The sequence below is a fragment of the Ichthyophthirius multifiliis genome (assembly GCF_000220395.1).
Source record: "Ichthyophthirius multifiliis unplaced genomic scaffold scaff_1120509251225, whole genome shotgun sequence".
In the NCBI taxonomy this organism is placed as follows: domain Eukaryota; phylum Ciliophora; class Oligohymenophorea; order Hymenostomatida; genus Ichthyophthirius; species Ichthyophthirius multifiliis.
The window spans coordinates 31,682-53,340 of NW_004086082.1; the positions used below are offsets into that span (position 1 = coordinate 31,682).

The window sequence follows — 21,659 nt, forward strand, 5'->3', positions numbered from 1 at the left end:
TTTTTTTTTTTTCCATATATATTAATAATGGATTTTATTCCATATATATTAATAATGGTTTTTTTTTTTCTATATATATTATAAATATGTTTTTTTTTTCCATATATATTATAAATATGGTTTTTTTACATATATATTAATAATGGTTTTATTCCATGGTTTTTTTTCCATATGTATTACTAATTGTTTTTTTTTCCATATATATTAAATATGGTTTTTTTTTTCTTCCATATTTATTAATAATGGTTTCTTTTCAATATATATATATTTATAATAGTTTTATTCCATATATATTAATAATGGATTTTATTCCATATATATTAATTATGGTTTTTTTTTCATATATAATAAATAATGTTTTTTTCCATATATTTTTAATGTTTATTTAACATATAGTAATGGTTTTTACAACACATTATTAATGTTTTTTTTTTCCATATATATTAATAATGATTTTTTTCCATATAATATTAATGTTTTTTAATATATATTAATGATTTTTCCATATATTATTAATGTTTTTTTTCCATATATATTAATGTTTTTTTTCCATATAATATTAATGTTTTTTTTTCCATATATATTAATGTTTTTTTTTCCATATATTATTTCTCATCTATTTAAATTTAGGCTTTTAATATTTTATAAATATAAAACAAATAATATTAAAAATTTTTAACACTTATAAAATTATAATTAATTAATTTTTTTTTTCCTTTTTTTTTTTTTTTTTCTCGATATAAAATAATAAGAAAGATTCTAATAATTTTATTTTACTAAAAATATATAGAAATACATAGTTTTTATTTTAAAATTTAACATAAACAACTAGTAATTGTCCTACATAAAAAGCTCTGGGCACATATACGATTGTAAATTCGAGTCATATTATAGTAATCACCATATATGTTCTGTTAATAAATTATTCGCGTACGCCTTTGTTTATATTTTAGATTATTCGCGGCGCATTTTTTTTTTAGCAATTACATTAAATTTATATATCTATAGATATTCTTTATTTTTAAATTAATAAATAATATATATATATATACTTTAAAAATAATATATATACTATTTTATTTTATATAATATTACCCTTATTATTTTGTTTATATGTATTATTTCAAAAGAAATAGTGGTTTTTTTAAATTTTTAAACTTTATACAAAACATGACTCTGGGTGTATTGTGCTTATCTATAAAATCATATAATTTAATTTAATACGAATAATAATATTAAAAGAAACCCAATGAAATATAATTAAAAAAGTTAAAAACCATAAAACAAAATTAATAATATCCAATATATAAAAGATTTAAAATAAATAATAATTCCAAATACTTAAAATAAATAAAGAAACGAGAATTTGAAACTATGTTAAAAAAAAATAAAAACAATAAACTAGAGTCGAAAAAATTATATAAATAAAAAAAATAATAAAAAGTAAAATATTGAGAAGATAAAATATATATATATATATATATATATATATATATATATATATATAATGTATATTAATTTTGTTATTATTATATATAATTTTTTTTCTAATTTTTTATATTTTTAATTATATTTTTTATTAGTTTATATTATTTTATTAAATATTTGATATTTAAGTGTTTTTTAAAAATTAACTAATTTTTATCATATGTCAATTATTAAATGAATAATTTTATACTAATTATTATTTTTTTTATCTTTATAAAACTTTTTCAAAATATCTATTGAAACCTTTAATTTATTATATTATAATATATATAATAATGAATTTTATAAAATAATTATAGTAACTTAATGTAATTAATTATTTTTTTCATCTTTATTATCAATTTATTTAAGTTTTTAACAAGTCTGAATTAATCCCCATAGACATCTATAGTTATTTTACATTTTATTTAATACAAAGGAATAATAATTTCTTGCATTTAAAAGGTTTTACTATCCTCCTAAAGTATAATAAATCTATTTTTATTTTATAAAAATAAGTTTATTAATTTAATACTTTAAATTATAATAATAACCTCGGCAATTCTCATCATATAAATATATCTCTTTGGATATAAAATTAAAACTTCCTCATAACAATATAAAGCTTTATTATAACTAATTTTCAAAAAAATATATATTATTTTTATTTTATTTTTAAAAAAACCTTAATTATTCTAAATAAAAATCGCCCAATTCTAACCAAGCTTCTCCATCATTTGGATTTTCTTCTAAATATTTATTCATTTCTTATACAAAACTACCGTAATTTTCTTCTAACTAAAAAAATTAATTTTTTTACAATAATAAAAAATGTATACTCTTTATATTGCTATTTTTCTTTTTTTAGAATCCTTTTATTATTAAATATAAAAGGTTTATAATATAATAAAAAAAAAAATAGTTAACATAATCAGATAAATTTGCAGATAAATTTTGATTTAATATTGTAGTTAAATTGTCATTGTTTGCTGCAGCTTAAGTAAGTAAAGCTTTATTATAAAAAATTATTATTAATATTTTAGTAATAAATATTTTTTATACATTAAAAAAGACTTATTTTTGGAGATTCTAAAAATTATTATTAAAGTTTTTAAAAACATTTCTATTATTAAAAAAATAATGTAAATAATTATATGTAAATACATCAGCTAGTGTAATCATTTATAAAGATAAAGCTGCATGAAATAATTCTTCAATAACTATATAGTCTAAAATAATATTATAGGATCATTATAAAACTGAGTCGGAGATTATATAAATAAATTAGAATATACCTATATATATATATATATATATATATATATATTTTATATTTATATATATTATTTTTTATTATATTACATTCCTTTTCTATTTATGATCTACGGTTACGTACTAATTTCAAACCATACTCCAGTACTGTATCAGGATATGATAATGCATTGTTTCTTATTTTTAAAATAGCACTAAGCATGTCAGATGCACTTTTATGCGTTTTACATAATATATGTTATAAAACCCTTTATTCTTACATTTTAATTTTTTTTTTTTTTTTTTTTTAAAATTATAATATATATCTTATTTTATTTTAATATTTTTTAAATTATTTAAAATTTTTTTTTTATATAATATTAAATATTCAATATTTAATTTTTTATTAATAATATTATTTATTTTATTTTAATGAAAATATTTTACTTTTGTTATTATAAATTAATAATTAAAATCAAAGGTTTAAAAATTATAAATAATATAATAATAAATAAATCTTATTATATAATTATTTCATTTTCTTTTAAATTAAATATATTATTTTTTATAATAAAAATTAAATATTAACTAAGAACATATATTTTTTAATTTTTTTTAATTTTCAAAAATCGAACCATTTATCTTGTAAAACTTCATCTATATTTATTCTATTTTATTATTCTTTTTAACACATTTTATTTATTAAATCTTTAAATTCATTAGAGTTTTCATTTCTAAACTGTATTTCATCATTTAAAGATGCTAAATCAGTTTCGAATTCTGAATTTTTCCAAAAAGGTAACTTTAGGTTTACATATGTATAAATACTTATCCCCAACGACCATATATCACTTTTTTTACCATCATAACCTTTGTCTACCGAAAACTAATGTTCAGGACCTCTAAAACCTGGAGTTCCGGCACAGTCAAATAAATATTCATTATTTTAAATTTTTTTAGCTGTTGAGAAATCAGCTAATTTAAAATGCTCATTTAAATCACCTTTTTTTTAAATTTTTATAAGTACATTATTATTAATTTTTTTTTCTTTTTCTCTTATTTTGCTAAATATAATATTTTAAAATATTAATTTCTAGTAGATAATATATGCTAAATATATATATATATATAGATTATCTATTAATTGATAATCAAATATAATATTTTAAAATTAAATACTGCAAAATATTACTAACAAAACAAGAGTAAAAGAATATTAATCAATTAAGATTTAATTTATTTTTACAGTCTGATTTGCATAAAATATTATCTATTTTTATGTCTCTATTAACTATATTTGAATCATGTAAATATTTAACACCTTAAGAAATTTATTTAAATATTATTTTTGCTAAAATTTCTCTTATTTGATTTTGAGCAATTTCTTGATTAATTAAATTTTCAAATAAAATATTTATTTTTTTTACAATTAATTTATATGTTATACGCTTATATAATAAATTGTTCCATTTTTGTATTAGGATTATATTATAAATTTTCTTCATTCCAATTCATTATTTAACTTAAATCACAGTATTACATTATTAAATGTATTTATTAATCATCTGGATCATCTATAATCTATTTATATTAAATTATAAATTAAAAAGATATATGAAAAAGGAGATAAAAATATTATATAAAATTTATTAATATTAAAACATAAATTTTTATATTTTAATAATATAAATGTTTTTAAATAATTATAATAAATATATTTAATTATATATATAAATATATAACATATATAATTATATATTTTTATATATATAAATAAATATTATTTATGTATAAATTTATATTATAATTTATATTTTTATTTAATAATTATTATTAATATCTTTATATTTATATATATTACTTAATATAATTTGCATATATTATTATGATTTAAAAATTTCCAAATATCTATTTCATTATATAATAATTTTAACCTGTCTGTCATTTTAGGATCTTAATCTTTATAGTATTCAAAAGCTCTTTAATTTCTTAATGAAATTTTACTAAATATCTATATTTGTTTAACTTTTTTTTTTTTTTTTTTTAACTTTATCTGCATAAAGTGATTAACATACTGTTACTCCATCATCATCTAAAAATGTTCTTTTTACTTTTTTGACTTTTCCAAAGGAACCACTTCCTATTTTTCCATAATTTCATATTCATTTAATTTTTTTAATTCTTTTTTGTATTATTTTTTTTTTAAAAAAAATGTGCTTTTTTTTTTTTTTAAATACATTTTCTCCTCTATAATAGTTTGCATTTGCTTAAAAATGGGCTTCATATATTTCTTCTTCTTATTATTGATTAGATCTTTATTTATTGTTTTAATCTTTTAAAAAATCAAATTTCTATTCTTCTTCTTCATCTTATTGGCTTAATTTATCCTCAAAGAAATTCATTTTTTTATTTTTTTTATTGAATTTATAATTAAATAATAATAAATTAAAAGTTTTTAGATTTTATTTTTTATTAAAATAATCAATATTATTTATAATAGAAAAAAAAGATTATTTTAATATATATATATATAAAAAAAAACTAGTTCTTTTAGTCTTTTTTTGTTTAAAATAAAGAATATAAAATAAACATAAACCAAAAATATTTGATATATTAAAAAAACAGTGTATTTTGTAAAAATAAGCGACTCACTATTTTTAAGGAGTTAAATATCTAAATACTAATAAATAATTCCTACAAAAAATATTAAACGAAATCGATATTTACAGTACATTGAAATAATATTTTATATAAAAAAAAAATAATAATTATATGGAAAAACTTGCAAAAACAAAATAATTATAGAAATAAAAATATTGTCCTTTAAAAAAAAAATAGATTAATGAAAAAAAAAAAAGTTTTTGAATATTTTATAAATATAAATTTTAAAGTTTCTTAAAAATAAATAATAGAATATCATGTCTTTAAATAAATATAATTAAAGAAAGATAAAATAACCAAATAAAGATTTATTTCCCAAATTAAATATGTAAATAAGTCTATATAGTACATAATAATTATTTAAAATAATTATAATATGAAAAAACATTTAAGTTTTTTAGGAAAAATATTAATTAAACATTTAGTTAGTCAAATATTGTTTAAAATTAAGTTCCTATAATAAATAATATTTAATAATAAGAGACTATTTATTACAACAAAATAAGGAACAGTTTCATAATAAAACAATTATATGAATAGAAGAATTTATACATAAAATGTGTGGTAGAGTTTTAATATAATTTAATATAAAAAGAATAAGTTAGCCTATAAAATAAAGTATATTAGATAAACAGTTAAAAAATAATGAGTAAATTTAATGATAAATATTTTTATTTAATAAATAGAATCTGCTTGTATTAAAAAAAATATATATATATTAGCTAATATATTTAATGAAAATAGATTATTTAAATATTATAAATAATAGAATAAAATCAAAATATATCTATTAGTTTAAATTAAATAAATAGTAAAAAAAAAAAAAAAATCAATACTGAACGATATTATAAATAAAAACAATATTTAATATATGTATTTATCGATTTTTGAATAAAAACATTACAAAGTAATAATAAATAAGAGTTATTTTATTTTTTAATTATTTTAAGTCATTATTGTTATATAAGCTTAGTTGTATTAATGATTTAAAGAAATAATACAAATATTTGTACTATTAAAATTTAGCTAATTGCATTTGTAATATATTAAAATAATATTAAATGATTCAAATATTTATATTTAAAATAAATTATATCTAAATACATAATACTTTATATTATTATATTAAATATCAATCTTCTTTTCTTATATAAATAATATATTCTAAGATTTTATTTATATTTAGAGAAATGAAAATAATATAAATATATAAATATTAATTATTATAATATTTTTTATTTTAGTTTATTAATTCATAATTTTTTTTTATTTATTTAATATATATTTGTTTTCTATTTCTAAATAAACTATAGTATAAAGTAAGATAGCTTTTCTTTAGTTCCATATATCAATTTTTAGATTTTAATTTATTATATATGTTTTTTAATTTTTGTTTTTCTGAAACATAATTTAAGTTAATTTCAAAAAAGCTAATTTTTTATATTGTACCGAATGATATTTATTTCTTCTTATATTTTTTTTTTTTTTTTTTCAATTAAAATTATAAATATGTATTTTTAATATAAACTACTTTGTATAAGACATTTTTAAATTATAATACTATTTTATAATCTTCTATTAAATTTCTATATAGTTATTTGTTTCTTCTATTTAAATTTATCCTTATTCTTTATATTGCTTGATTTTAAATATATTTATTTATATCTTTAGAATTTTAAAACATAATACATTTTTGATTTATATTTAAATTAGCACTAGCAGTTTTCTATTTATAAGACAAGCGTTTACATAAACTTTTCGAATTTTTTTGTTTGTTAAAAAATTACTTAAAAATAATAATTATTATATTTTTATAAAAACTTTTAATATTTTATTATAAAACTATATTTTTTAGTATATAGTATTTTTTTAGAATATTTTATACATATAAATTCATAAAGCATTATATTTAATGATTATTTATATATATATATATATATATATATATATATAATAAATAAATTAATAATCTACTACTATACATCTTTCTATATATTTTTTTTTTATCTGAATATATCTATTATACAAAAGAATAATCATTAAATTAATTTCAAAAGTTCCAAAATTTAATCTTTATTATAATTAATATCTTCATTTTAACTTACATTTTTAATCATTTTCCCTTCTTTCCATTCCGCGTATATTTTTTACCCGTCAGTTTAAATTTGAATCCCTAATCCATCTTATTTCCCTTCTTTCCAAAATCCTACATATTTCCTTCCATCTTTCCAAAAAAAAACACCTTTCCCATGTTTTTTATCATCTTTATATTCCCCATCATACTTCCTTCCATCCGCCCATTTAATAACACCTTTTCCATTCATTTTATTCTAAATCCATTCTCCTATATATACCCTTCCATTCGGCCATTTATATTCCCCTATTCCCTGTATTAGATTATTTTAAAACTGTCCCCTATACTCTGACTTATCTGCAAATATTAAAACCCCGAATCCATTTTTCTATCCGTCGACATAATTTCCTTCATAACTAGAAGAATCGGGCCATTATTCACTTCCTTTCCCATTTTATTTATCGTCTTTCCATTCCCCAATATATATTGCCCCATTTATATGAAAATAAGTCCCTTTTCCATTTGCTTTACCATCTTTCCATTCTCCATCATATATATCACCGTCTGAATGTATAAGCCTACCTATTCCATGTGCTTTTCCTTATATCCATTGACCTTCATATTAAGAACCGTTTGGCCATTTTTAAATACCTTATCCGTCTCTTTAACCTAAATACCATTCGCCTTCATATATTATGAAGTCTTCGAGGGTTATGGGAGGTAATTTTTTACGGGTTTGGGTATTTTTAAAAGTATATATTTAATTTTCTTAATTTTATTAAGAATCAGTTACTCATATTTAATATTAAGAATTTTTTTGGTTTACTATTTTGCTGGGAGTTACAGATGTTTAAGAAAATAAGACATCAGTATTATTTTATTAACATAAATCTTGAGAGCATTAACTTCCCATTTATTATAATTTCTATATATATATATATTTGTTTGTTTTATAAATATTTTTTATTATTTTAATTTTTCGTTAGTTTTAGTAACATAGGTAGGTTTTTTTTTTTTTTAATTATTACTACGTATTAATTTATTTTTATATTTAATATGTATACTTAAAATATTTATTTTTTTAAATTTTAATTACTTGTGAAATGATTAAAGTATCAATTTTACCAAGAACAAATTTATTTAAAAAAAGATATAGTCATTTTTTTTTTTTTGATATATTTTATATATCAAAAATTTTAATTATAAAAAAATATAATTATTATTTGATTAAAAAAAATAAAAAAAAATGTCAAACTCTTAGTAAAAATGTAAATAATATAATTAAATATCAGTATATTAACAAAACTATAAATATAAAAGCCGCTGAATGGAAAAACTTTGCATCTGATAATGAATAAGAATAATAAGGATAGGTAAACGAAAAAAAGTTAACTACTGAATAATAGCCTAAAACTGAAAAAACTACTGAAAAACAAAAAGAATAACATTAAAAACCAAAATATGAAGGAAGTAAATGATATATATATATATATAAATAAATAATATGTATAAAATAAAATATATATTAAAAAATATAAAGAATGGGAAATGATTGATAGAATTAAATCTTCTGACGAAAATTCAGTTTGTATTAATATTTTTAAGGTAGTACCTGAAGCCACTTGGAGAAATGTAAAGGAGACCTATTAAGATATCCATATGAAAATAGAATAATTAATGAATAAACCTGGTATGTTTAATTTATATTTCCGAGATCATAATTAAGCAATTTAATTCATAAAAACATCTCCTAGAGTATATATATATTTTTTATTAAGTATTTTTATTTTAATAAAAGGAAATTTTGGGAAAGAAGTTCATAATGAGAATTAATGACCGTGTTAAAAAAAATAACGAAGATGAATGGAATTAAATTGGATATAATGGACATACTGCGAAGCATGAAACAAACAAATATTACAAAAACAAAGCAAAAAACTACAAAGCATCAAAGAAAGGAGGTAGAAAAAAAAAACAAAAAAAAACAAAAACAAAAACAAAAACAAAAACAAGTATTAAATTTTTTTAACTATTTAATTTAGAAAACGAAGAAGTAAAAGAAAATGAGTTATAATAAAAAGAATAAACAAATGAATAATAGTAATAATCTACTGAGGAATAATAGTAATAACCTTAGAAACCTAAATTTGAAAGGAAAATAGAAACAACTTAAAAACAAGAAAATACTACTACTTAAGGAAACAATAATAATCCTAAAAGATTTATTGGAGGAGTCTAAAAAACTGGCTATTAAGGTAAAAATTAATAAAATAGATAATCATAAGATTAAGAAAAGAATTTTAATCATAAAGAACAAGAAAATAAGGTAATATTTAATTTATGATTAAAAAAATAAAATTAAAAAAAAGGATGAATAATGGAACGTTGTTAAAGATTAGAATGAAGAAACAAAGAAAAAACATTAATAGCAATAATAAGCTAAAAAAGTAGAATAAGATAAAGTATTATTATATATAAAAAAAAAACTACATTTTTAATAATATTGTAATAAGAAAAAAACAGAAACAAGAGAAATTAAAATTTAAAATTAAAACGTAAAAACTAATATTGTAGACGGTTGGAACTGAGAAAAATTTTTTTATAAAAATTAAAATTTATAATATATTTATTTTATATTTGTTATAAATTAAGTAAATTATATTAAGTATTAATATGTATAACTATATTATTTAAATAATTATAAATATTTTAAATATATAAATATATAATATTATATATATATATTATTTATTATATAATATTTTTTTTTTTTTATATAATATATCTTTAAGTTCTTAATATAATTTTTCCTTTATATAATCCTTTTCTATGTATTTTTTATTTTAATTTTATTTTTTATTAATTTTTTTAAAAATTATAGAATATATTCATTATTTATTTTTTAAAAAATATTGCTTTTAATCACTTGTTATTAATTTTTTCCATTCTTCTGATATATTTATTTCTGGTTTTAAAGCTTCTTTCTTTTTTTTTGTTTTTTTAAATCAATATAAAAATATTACAAATTAAATAAAAAACATAAATTTACTTTAACTTTCATTTCCTTTTTTATTTATTTTTCATTTTCAATAGCTATTTCAAAACTATTTCGAAATTAAGTTAATACTTATTTGTGTTCTTCCTTTAATTATTATATTTTTTCAAGTATTTCATTATTAATTATTCCATTAAATAAATTATCTTTATTTTAATGTAATTATTTTTAAAACAATACATATATAATTTAACCTTTTTATCCTCTTGAATATATAACATCAATTATAATTATGAAATTCTCAGCTTTTTTAAAGGAATCTTATAATGATAGTTATTTAATTTATAGTATTTTTCTTCTTTTTCTAACATATGCTAAAAGACATTTAACTTTATCAAAAAACAGATCAAATTATTGATTTCTCTATGTTTTTTCTTTAATTTAGGCCTCTATATTTTCATATTATTATACAATTTCTTAATTTCCTTACATTTTGATTTGATTTTCCCTTAATTCCTCATTTTTTTTTTTTAAACTTTTATATTTATTTTCTAAATCTTATAATTTTTTCTTTTATTCAATTATATATTTTTATGCCTAATTAAATTCTTAGGTCATTGTAGAAGGATTATTTGATTTTTACTTTTTTGCTGCGTCTCTATATCCTTCAAATTACAGTTTTTAATAATTCTCATTATTTTATTATTATTATTATTATTATTATTATTATTATTGTTATTATTATTATTAATCTTTTATTAAATAAAAAAGTTATATATATATATATATAAATATTTACATACCATCCTTTTTATTAATATTACTACTTATTAGATATATAAATTTTTCTATATTAGAGCTATTTTCTTAAGTTTTTCCTCCTAATAACACTATTTCATTTTACATTTAATTGCATGCAGTTGCAAGAACTATTTTAAATTATGGTAAATTTCCTTAAATTATTGGCTTTATCCAATTTTTTTAATTCAAATCAAGTAAATATAGATCATTTAAAGTTTAGGAACCCTTAATCATATCATCTTAGCAACTATATCCACCAAAAAGGCAAATTAGATTATCACCTAATTGAACCATATTCTATTTAAAATAATTTTATTTAAATAACAATTTTACTTTTTTACATGAAAAGCTCTTGGCGTAGGCTTTTAACCTTTACCTTAATATTAAGAGATTGAGTTATTTTAAGTATTAATTAAAAAAGCCGAATCCGTAGATTATTTTTTTTAATTATAACCTCCAAAAATGAATATTTGGGAGTCGTTTATTTTTACAGCAGAATGATTTTTAGTAGGTGGGAAAACGTGATTTTTCTTGATATATATAAATAATTATGATATATATATATATGATATATATATATATATATATATATATATATATGATATATGTATATGTGTTGTTTTAAATAAAAAAGCTTTTACATTTATATCTGATTTTTCCCATTATATCCCAGGTAATTCATTAACATTTTAATCCCAGCCAATATCTTCTAAAGTGAAAGTCCAAATTTCATTTGAAAGTTAATTATCACTCAATTAGCCTCCTATAATGTATTTTTTTTCTCCTAAATCTACTAATTATGAATGTATTTTTGATTATGGTCCTTTTATTTATTTATATTATTAAAAAAAATAAAAAAATAACCTTCAAACCAAAAAAATCTTTTCCATTATAACTTTTCTGTATTTAATACGTACATATCATTAAGTATTTTTTTATCTAAAGATAATCCTCCATATATAAATAAATAAGGTTATTCATACCAACTATGATTATGAGTTCTTTTTGAAGGAGTTCTACCCGTAGATTATTATTTTACCCACTTTTATTCATGTAAATCAAAAAAACAAATAAGAGATTCAATTTATTAAGTTTCATTATTTTAATTATTATTTAATTTAAAATTTATTCCTGGTGTTTTTTTGCTTAAACTAAAATTTATCATCATACTTTATTATTACTACATTTATTCATGTTATTGCATATTAACTTATATATTTATGTTTTTTTATATTAATTTTTTTTAAATTTTACATATTTATTTGTTTTTATTTTCTATTGATGTATTTTCTTAATGGATACCTCCAAAAAAAATATATCTATTTTTATCCGGTTAATAGTTTAATGTTGCTCCCTCTTCAATATGTTAGATTTCTTATTGGTTTTCTTATTTTATTAATTAATATTTTATTTGAATTTATTATTGTTTACTTATATCTACCCTATTACAATATAATTACATTTTTTAAAAAAAGAAAAAGCAATAATTTTTTATAAAATATATATATATAAATTTTTTTTTTTTAAAAAAAAAAAAAAATTAAAAAAAAATTAAAATAAATTAAAAAATATTAAAAAAAGTAAAAAAAAAAAAAATTAAAAAAAATTAAAAAAAATTAAAAAAAAAAATTAAAAAAAATTAAAAAAATGCATTTATATAAACAAAATTTTACAAAAAAAAAATGTATTTATATAAACAAAAAAAAAGTATTTATATATATAATTTTTTTTTTTTTTCAAAAAAAAAAAAAATGTATTTATATGAATAAAAATTTAAAATAAATATGTATTTATAAAAAATCTCATATATTTTATGGTATTTAAACCAAAGTTTACTTATTAAATTTTTCTTCTGTTAAATTATAAGGACTTTTTGGTTACATTTCTGAAAAAAATTCCCCATAATCAACTTCTGCGTCCAGTGTTTTATCGAATCTTCTAAAAAACCATTAAAGTTCTTTCAAATTGACATAAATATCATAGTCTTGGAAAATAACTTTAAAATCTTCTAAACTAATTTTCCCTTTATTATCTTAATCAATAGCTTAGAATCCTTTTTACAAATTAAAAAATTTCCTTTTATTAATTTATTATCTAATATTTTCGATTTCAAAGCAATTTTAAATAACCTATAGATAAGCTTTTTTTAATAATTCTTAAGTTTCTGAACTCATTTTATTTCCTGTAGGTTTTCTGTTATTAATGATATTCCTATATTCTTATTCAAATGGGATTAAAGATTTCACAAATTCCGTATATTCCAATTTATTTGTAAGGTCGGTATCATATTATTTGTAAAATAAATAAATTTAGTCTTTAGTAGCATTAATATTTAATTTTCGTAAGTTTTATTACATTTCCCTTTATTAAATGGAACCTTTCTAACTTATATCAATATATTAGAACGCATCAAGTAGGTTAAAATCCTTTTATAAAGCTAATTTTTACCTAGATTGTTCCAATCTTTTATCACTTTGTAGAATTTCGTACATTTTTTGGATAAAAAATTGCTCTTCTTGGTCATATTGGGTTTTATATTCATTATATTATTCGGCATCATCAAATATATTGTTTAGGGTGCCTTTATTATTCTCTAAGTTATTATTAATATTGAATTTTTTCGATTATGGGGTTGTAAAATTGCCTTTACAAAGCATTTTTTTGGTATTTAGAGATTTTAGTGAAAGCATGGATTTGGCTACATTAGTGAATGATTTTAAATTGATTTAAGTAGAGTGTTTTTATTCTATATTTATTTTTGTTTTAGTTTTAAATTAAGATTGAGTAAAGTTTTATTTTGTAGGAGAAATTAAGGTCTGGGAAGATTAATTTAATTAAGATTTCGATTAAATTTATGATTTTTTTTCTGATTTTTCGAAATATTATACATGAACTATATTATCTTATACTGTTTTGTCTATTTTATGTTTTCTATTTAAACTTTCTTATATTACTTATTTTTTATGGAAGCATTCCGAAGGTAAAATCATCTTCAAAAATTAAGATTCGGAAATAAAACCGTCATATAATGATCCATAAATTCTAATCAATAATAATAAGTCTTTTTCTTAAAATTATATTTTATGTCCTTTTAAAAATTCATCTAAACTATTTTATTTGTTTTTTAATAAAAACAAAGAAAAAAAAAATAACCATTCATAATCTAATTTATTTATATTAGAAGTATCTAATATTTTAAAAGCTACTTATAATTAAAAATCTTCGCTTTTAAACATTATTTCTTTTTAAGCCTCAATTAATTTATAGTTTTTTACTATTTAATTCAAAAATAGTTTTAATAATTCATTCATTTACTATTCTCTTTAAAAATCTTTTGTATTTTAATATTTTTTGTCCATTTATTATAAGGCTAAAATCCTATCGTTTAAAATCATTTAATTCCTCAGATCTTAGTTATTAAAAGGCAATATAAAATGCTAAAAACTAAAATTTTATTTTAACAGTTATAAATATATATATATATATATATATAAATATATATATATATATATATATATATATATATATATATTAAAAAATATAATCATTATTAAAATATTTACTTTTCATATGTAATAAATCCATCATTATCGGTATCAAATAATTAGGAAATATAATTGACTTCTCTATTAGTAGGATTCATATTATTATTTTCACAATAATCTTTTATATGTTAAACGTCGAAATATCCTTAATTTTTAAAATCTAATTTTTAATATAATTCGTAAATATCGGCTTTAGGATGAGAGGCTATTTGTTATCTTATTTATTCTATATGTTTTTCACAACTTATTAAACTTATAAGTAATTATGCAAGCCGTTTTTATGTACGGCTACCCATTAACAGCATTTTTTTTTTTAATTTTTATATAAAAATTTTAATTTTATTTTTTTAATAATTAAATTAAATAAATATTTTTATTTTATTAAAAAATTATTGCTTTATTTTATTTTTTTCCTACAATTCTTATCAAAAACTAATTTTCTTTTCTTAATTTGATGATTTTCTCTTCATTTAATTTTCTAGTTATTTAGTATAATAATCTTCATAGGCTTACCATTGTACTTTATTCTAATCCAATATAGGTAAATAATGGTTTAATTCAATTAAAAACTAACTTATTAACTCATAATATGGTTTTACAATAAAATCAATAAAGCCAACTTAACTTTTAGCCATATTTGTTGTAAACCTATCACATAAATAACTTATTGGAAGTCCTAATTCCCTTTCTTTATCACCCTTGCATATATAAAAAAATAAAATATTACTTTATATATATTTAAAAATAACTTATCTCCAAAATTCCTCAAGTACTTTAACTGTCCATTATTAATATATATGAAACGGTTTAAAAGGATTACTTATATCAGCTGCATGTAATAAAGAATTCATACACAATTACTTATCTTTAGTTCTACAATTAAATTCTATTTTTTTTTAAAAACAAAAAAAACAAAAATGAAAAACTTATATATAAAAAATACCATTTGATGCTAAACGTACTTTTAGTTTATTAAAATCCTAAAAATGATAAGTCATATCAGTTGATAAGATCATACTTATAATAATTTATCTTGTGTCTTTATATTAACTAATACTTAATTATGAAAATATATTATTTTCATTTTTGTTAAAAAGAAGTTTAAAAGCTGTACTTAAATGATGATTTTCTAAAGGACTTTAATCATTATATAAGATTGCTAGGTTTGAGCGTGTATTTATTTAATATAAATTGGTAAATCCAGGATGTTATAAATCATGGATTGCAGAAGAAATATACATAGTTCCGATTTCTAAAGGATTTAAATCTGCTAATGAAATAAATTCACATCTAGTAATAAAAAAATGAATTGTCTTATTTTTTTATATTATATTTTTTAATTTATAATAGTATAAATATATAATACTTATGTAACATCAAAACAATGTATTTTATTATGATATGGATTATCGAGATATTAACTTATAACCTAATTTGCAAATTCGAAAATTTATTAGGGAGTAACTTTCATATATGCATATATATTATTAATATTAAATAAATAAATAAATAAATATGCTAATTCGTTTTATTTTTCCTAATTATGTAATTCAAAAATCATAAACTCGCTACTATTTATTTATTCGAAATAAATTTAAAACTAATATAAAAAATTTAAATATATATAAAATGAATAAAAATATATATAAAAAATACTTCTTAAGGTATTTCTATTTATTCATATTCTAATTTTTAACTTTATTCATTTTATAGTTAATCATTAGATTCCACAATAACGTTTTTTAAATTTGAAAGAACTAGAGATGGCTTTATACTAATATTTTTCTATTATTCAGGCTTTTATAGAGCATATATTGTTTTTGATTCTTTTTTAATGTTTATTTAGAATTATTCCATCAATTATTTAATCTTTTTTATTAAAAATTATATATTATTATTTTATTTTATTTTATTTTATATATATATATATATATATAATATTTATATATGTATATTATATTTTTTTATATATATTTATTTATATACTTCTTTTTAATTTTCTTCTAATTAAGGTTCATAGAGTTTATGTGTGGTCACAATTTCGATGGCCCATTTTAATTTTTGATTATATTTTTCATTTTAAATAGAGTTTAATAAATTATTAAATATTTAAATTATTTTTTCGACAGGAGACTTATCAGTGACCTTAAGTATTTATTACTTCTTTTTATAATCAGCTATCTTTCTAAAGGTAAAAAATAACCTAATAAATCTCAATATATTTCTAATTACCATTCGATATATTATTAAATATTTGCTACTTATCAGTCGTTATTCTTATAAGAACTAAAATAATACTAAGTACGATAAAAAAAGTATCTATTTTATCCCAATTATCCTTAAAATAAGATTCTAATTTAATATATGCAACATATAATTAGCAATAATTTAGACTAAAATATTATTAAAATAACAAATTCGATATCAGATAACGCATTTAAAATAAATTAAATATTTGAATTACCCAAGTTATATTTTGTGTCTAATAGGAAGTACATAAAAGTCAAACAAATATATAATAAAGAAATAGAAATAATAAAAATATTAAACCATTTTTTTTAGGAAATACGGTCGATAAATAGTTTATCATCATATTTTTTCTAGATTATTTAAATGTTATTTTTTTGAATTTTCTAATTAGAGTATATTATATCTATTTCTTTATATTTATTAAATAGTTATTTTCTTTTGTTTTAATATAATATATATATATTATATATATATATATATATATACATATATATTTAATTTATAGTTTACTATTTAATATAATGATTTACTTTTTTAATGTTTTATGATTGAATTTCAAGTATATTATAATTTAATTAAGAAGTTTTATCATGAAACAAATTATTTTATTCGTTGTTTAAAGCAGGAAAGGTTTAATTTAATTGTGTCTCATTTTATATATTTGTTTAACTCATTTTTAATAATTAACTCTAATTTATTTATAATATAAAAAATTAATGTATATTAGGTATTTATATTAAATTAAATTATAATAAAAATTAATTTTTATTATATTTATTTTGTTTAAATTATATATTTATCTCTATATTTACTAATTTTAAAATAAATTTATTGATTTTATCTAAAAATATTTTAATAAAAAATTTAATATTTAAAAGTTTAAAAATAGGAAATAAAATAATATTAATAAATAATAAATTATTATTTTTAAATTTATAATAAAAAATTAATAATTAAAAAGAAGATAAATTGTATATTTTAATGTTTCAATAAATATATATATATATATATATATATTAATATATATATATTTAATATATAAATATGTATTTTTTTTAATTATATATATAAATATTTTTATAATAATAATATTTAGAATAAATAAATAAAAAAAGATACTATTAAAAAAAAAAAAATTATATATGAAAATATTAATTCTTTTCTTATTTTTATCTATATATCACAAAATAAATACTTAAATAATTTATTTAACTCGTTTTTAACAAATAGAAGAACGCTTATATTAAAATAGAAATGATTTTGCTTCATTATTAATAACTTGTGAATTAAATTGTTCAAATTGTGAGACTACAAACGCTATTTATAAGTAATTTTCGGAAAGAAACGAAGGAATTCTATACACATATTTATTAGATTGTGCAAGTGTATGGGCTAATGTTGAAGATAGAGATAAATTACCCTATTGTAAACCTAATATGAAACATAAATTGCCTCATATTTCTTTTTTCTAACCTTAAGATAATATTACTCCTGTAGATAATCCTTATTTTGGTTAAATTTCTATACAAAACTTAGAATAAAAATTAAAGGAATTAACTGTTATTGGATAAGTGAAAGAAATTTTAAATTTTAAAGAATTAAATGCTTTTTTGAAAAATGATAAAAATCCATTCAAAATTTTATTTTTTAAAGAAGATTATGAAAAAGAAACAGATTTTTTTATTAAATCATTCAGTACTTCTTATAAAAATCTTATTGGAATTGCTGAAGTAGATGGCGATAATACTAAAATTAAAAAAAAATATAATATAAATAAAATCCCTTCGATGTTAATTATGAAAAAAGTAGAAGAAGAATGGGAATTTGAATCTTATAAAGGTAAATATGTACCGAAATTAATCAAAAAATTCATTAATTAATATCTTGAGGTAAATAATAATGGGCTAAAGGCCAATTTTAGAGGTATTTATGCGGAATATTAGGATTTAGTGAATCCTATTGGTATTAAAGGGAGCGAAATTGAAGGTATTTTGAAAAAAAATAAAGATAATTTGTGTATTATTTAACTCTTTGAAAATGTTAATAATGATATTTTTGGAAATATATAAAATGATTTTGGGTATTTTTTTGTTTAAAAAAATAATTTAAAAAAAAAAAAAAATAATAATAAAAAAAAAATAGAAATTTATTTAAATATTATTATGTAACAGAGGAAAGTGGGAAATTTTACCCAAAAATAACATAAAAATAAGGAATAATAATATATTTAAATAATAAGAAAATCGAAAATTATATAGTTATTGATTCTTATTAGACTAAAGAAAAATTTAGTGAAAAAATAATATAAAATATAAACCTTAATGTTTTAGAGGAAAATACTGTAGATAATGCTTATTAAATAAAGGATCTTATTTAAAAGGCAGATGATAATAATAAATTCGTTAGTATAATATATTTAGATAAATTCGATTATTTTATAAGGCTTTTATATTATACATTAACATAGAAATTAAAATATAGAAAATATTTATCATTCATTTAAATAATTAATCCTACAAAAGAAGATATGGAAGCTTGGAATATAAATAAAGTACCTTCTATATTTTCCTTTATGGGCATTTAAAGATAAAAAGATAGTGATAATATTACATATAATAAGGCTAGCTATGAAATAAGAGATATTAATACTAAAAATCTTGTAAATTATTACAATAAACTCTGTATTTAAAAATAAGCTTAATTAGGTTAATAAAATGTTGATGAAATTTCAAATTAAGAGCTTTTCGAAGAAAAATGTTTAACTAAAGTATTTTTTATATTTTTATATATTTTTTTTTTGTTATTAAAAAAAAAAAAAAAAAAAAGACTTGTTTAATTGCTCTATTTGATTTAAGTAAAGAAGGAATTTTCAAAATGGATTTGGAGAAACTGAAGAATATTAAAGTTAAATTTCCTTAATATGAATATGGGTATATTGATGCCAATTGTCATAAGGAAATTTTAAATTCATTTGAAATAAATTAAAGTTCTTTAAATACTTTGCTTTTTATCAAAAACGCAAAAAATATTAGATTATGATTAACTTTTTTAGCGAGGAAAATATGATCGCGTTTTTAGGAGGATAAAAAAAGCTTAAAAGTATAACAAATGATATTGATTTTGATGAAAGAAATTGCTAAGTTTTTAATTAAAAAGAAAAATAAAGACATTAAGAAGAAAGAATATAAAAACTTAGAGTAAATACACAGATTTATGAAATAAATAAAATATTAATAATATATAAATATATATATATATATATATATATATACATATTTATTTTTTACAATCTTAATTTTAAGTTTATTATTTAATTTAATGTATAAAATAACATAAAAATATAAATAAAAAGTTATTTATTTTTAATATATAAATAAAAAGTAAAAAAATACTTATTATATATAATTAAACTTGATATTAAAAGTTAAATAAATTAATACAAATGACATTTATACTGGTTTAAGAAATATAATTATTTAAAGTAAAGATCTGAAATAAAGTGATATCTAAATAGCGATATATAAAATAAGATAAATACAATAGAATAACAAAATAGATTAAGAGAAATTCAAATCAGGCTGAAAAAGGCTTAAGGATAAGTGTACTTATGTATATTTTATTGTAAAAAAATAAATATATTGGGCTAAAATTTTTTTGATGAGCATATTGATATTATTTACATTATAAAAATTTGATTAAAATATTTTTAATTTGATTAAGACTATTTTAATATTTTTAATTTTTTGTTGAAACTATTAACTAATTTGGAATAAAATAAAAAAAAATTAAAAATAAACATAATTTCATAAATTTAACTCTTTTTATAAAGAATAAAAAAAAAAACTCCCACTAAAAGTCGTACTGATTCCTTTAAATTTAATAGAAATAAAATAATATTAAATGGATAGAAAGTTATCTGACATATTAGAAATATAAACACTCTAGTATTTTAATTTTAACAAAAAAAACGCAATTGAAAAATCTTAATGAAAAGTATTTATAGAAGAAGATAATAATAGTGTTAAATAATTACCTAATAATGACTATTTTAATAAACGAATTAGGTTTAAAATTCGATTAGTATTAGAGAATGATAATATAAATTATGATTAAATAAAATATTTTATTGTTTTTTGTATTATATAAATAAAAGTTAATGATTTTTTTTTTTAAAAAAAAAATATATATATATATATATTATAATATTTATATTAAAATTATAATTGGGAAAAAAATTATAATAAAGTGATTATTTTTATTAATAATAATATTTAAAAAAAAAAAAAAAATCTTTTTTTTCTTTTTTTTTTCTTTTTGCTTTCAAATTTTTAATTATATTTTAATGGCTATATATTATTATATTTATAGTTTTAATACAATATATAATTTATTTTTATACAAATGAATGACAAAAGAAGTAAAAAAAAAAAAAAAAATTATAAAAATCTTTCAAAAAAGATTAATTATTTTAATTTAAATAAGCTAAATTTAAGTAATAAATATTTAAACTGTAAATTCTAATGTCAAAATTAATATTATATATATTATATTAATTTAAAATACTTTAATTTGAATATTAGCATCTCAAATATATTTACCTTAGAAAAAAGCCGGT

The 21,659-nt window shown here is 16.8% G+C and overlaps 5 protein-coding genes across 5 annotated transcripts, besides 39 other annotated features; 1 reads left to right on the top strand and 4 right to left on the bottom strand. All coding sequences in view use genetic code 6, as the record gives it.

Annotated features, from left to right (window-relative positions):
- Nucleotides 1-150: part of a microsatellite that runs on past the window's edge.
- Nucleotides 1-364: part of a microsatellite that runs on past the window's edge.
- Nucleotides 92-218: a microsatellite.
- Nucleotides 156-372: a microsatellite.
- Nucleotides 160-339: a microsatellite.
- Nucleotides 221-372: a microsatellite.
- Nucleotides 289-610: a microsatellite.
- Nucleotides 437-610: a microsatellite.
- An 800-nt stretch (nt 611-1,410) lies between these two features.
- Nucleotides 1,411-1,449: a microsatellite.
- Nucleotides 1,450-1,464: 15 nt separating this feature from the next.
- Nucleotides 1,465-1,507: a microsatellite.
- Nucleotides 1,508-1,789: 282 nt separating this feature from the next.
- Nucleotides 1,790-3,001, bottom strand: IMG5_163390 (hypothetical protein; the record flags this gene model as incomplete). Its single annotated transcript, XM_004030271.1, has 5 exons — nt 1,790-1,962; nt 2,022-2,339; nt 2,395-2,477; nt 2,530-2,696; nt 2,830-3,001. The coding sequence occupies 4 exons, from the start codon at nt 2,999-3,001 to the stop codon at nt 2,201-2,203; spliced, it is 561 nt and encodes a 186-aa protein (XP_004030319.1). The 3' UTR covers nt 1,790-1,962; nt 2,022-2,200.
- Nucleotides 2,764-2,811: a microsatellite.
- Nucleotides 2,764-2,812: a microsatellite.
- Nucleotides 3,002-3,108: 107 nt separating the features above from the next.
- Nucleotides 3,109-3,176: a microsatellite.
- A 164-nt stretch (nt 3,177-3,340) lies between these two features.
- Nucleotides 3,341-4,724, bottom strand: IMG5_163400 (hypothetical protein; the record flags this gene model as incomplete). The annotated part of the gene is made up of 4 exons (XM_004030272.1): nt 4,580-4,724; nt 4,146-4,299; nt 3,965-4,069; nt 3,341-3,720 (listed from the first exon to the last, which is right to left on the bottom strand). Exons 1-4 carry the CDS (start codon nt 4,661-4,663, stop codon nt 3,341-3,343), a joined length of 723 nt encoding a protein of 240 aa, XP_004030320.1. The 5' UTR covers nt 4,664-4,724.
- Nucleotides 4,513-4,578: a microsatellite.
- A 1,875-nt stretch (nt 4,725-6,599) lies between the features above and the next one.
- Nucleotides 6,600-6,677: a microsatellite.
- Nucleotides 6,678-7,300: 623 nt separating this feature from the next.
- Nucleotides 7,301-7,332: a microsatellite.
- Nucleotides 7,333-8,932: 1,600 nt separating this feature from the next.
- Nucleotides 8,933-8,988: a microsatellite.
- A 430-nt stretch (nt 8,989-9,418) lies between these two features.
- Nucleotides 9,419-9,465: a microsatellite.
- Nucleotides 9,466-9,731: 266 nt separating this feature from the next.
- Nucleotides 9,732-12,414, bottom strand: IMG5_163410 (kelch repeat protein; the record flags this gene model as incomplete). Its single annotated transcript, XM_004030273.1, has 5 exons — nt 9,732-11,200; nt 11,276-11,530; nt 11,575-11,779; nt 11,891-12,072; nt 12,114-12,414. The coding sequence occupies 5 exons, from the start codon at nt 12,412-12,414 to the stop codon at nt 9,732-9,734; spliced, it is 2,412 nt and encodes an 803-aa protein (XP_004030321.1).
- Nucleotides 10,143-10,178: a microsatellite.
- Nucleotides 10,166-10,216: a microsatellite.
- Nucleotides 10,167-10,211: a microsatellite.
- Nucleotides 10,168-10,212: a microsatellite.
- Nucleotides 10,175-10,217: a microsatellite.
- Nucleotides 11,142-11,198: a microsatellite.
- Nucleotides 11,784-11,862: a microsatellite.
- A 48-nt stretch (nt 12,415-12,462) lies between the features above and the next one.
- Nucleotides 12,463-12,495: a microsatellite.
- A 280-nt stretch (nt 12,496-12,775) lies between these two features.
- Nucleotides 12,776-12,875: a microsatellite.
- Nucleotides 12,778-12,898: a microsatellite.
- Nucleotides 12,782-12,897: a microsatellite.
- Nucleotides 12,899-14,714: 1,816 nt separating the features above from the next.
- Nucleotides 14,715-14,781: a microsatellite.
- A 438-nt stretch (nt 14,782-15,219) lies between these two features.
- On the bottom strand, nt 15,220-17,029 carry IMG5_163420 (hypothetical protein; the record flags this gene model as incomplete). The annotated part of the gene is made up of 4 exons (XM_004030274.1): nt 15,220-15,680; nt 15,738-16,107; nt 16,161-16,312; nt 16,570-17,029. The coding sequence occupies 4 exons, from the start codon at nt 17,027-17,029 to the stop codon at nt 15,220-15,222; spliced, it is 1,443 nt and encodes a 480-aa protein (XP_004030322.1).
- Nucleotides 16,385-16,448: a microsatellite.
- Nucleotides 16,398-16,449: a microsatellite.
- Nucleotides 16,678-16,766: a microsatellite.
- Nucleotides 16,710-16,779: a microsatellite.
- Nucleotides 17,030-17,490: 461 nt separating the features above from the next.
- Nucleotides 17,491-17,538: a microsatellite.
- A 499-nt stretch (nt 17,539-18,037) lies between these two features.
- Nucleotides 18,038-18,090: a microsatellite.
- A 1,048-nt stretch (nt 18,091-19,138) lies between these two features.
- Nucleotides 19,139-19,183: a microsatellite.
- Nucleotides 19,184-19,571: 388 nt separating this feature from the next.
- Nucleotides 19,572-19,811, top strand: IMG5_163430 (hypothetical protein; the record flags this gene model as incomplete). Its single annotated transcript, XM_004030275.1, has 1 exon — nt 19,572-19,811. A coding segment is annotated over one exon (240 nt), but the record flags the coding sequence as incomplete, so codon positions are not given.
- Nucleotides 19,812-20,280: 469 nt separating this feature from the next.
- Nucleotides 20,281-20,320: a microsatellite.
- A 1,015-nt stretch (nt 20,321-21,335) lies between these two features.
- Nucleotides 21,336-21,360: a microsatellite.
- Nucleotides 21,361-21,659: the final 299 nt, after the last annotated feature.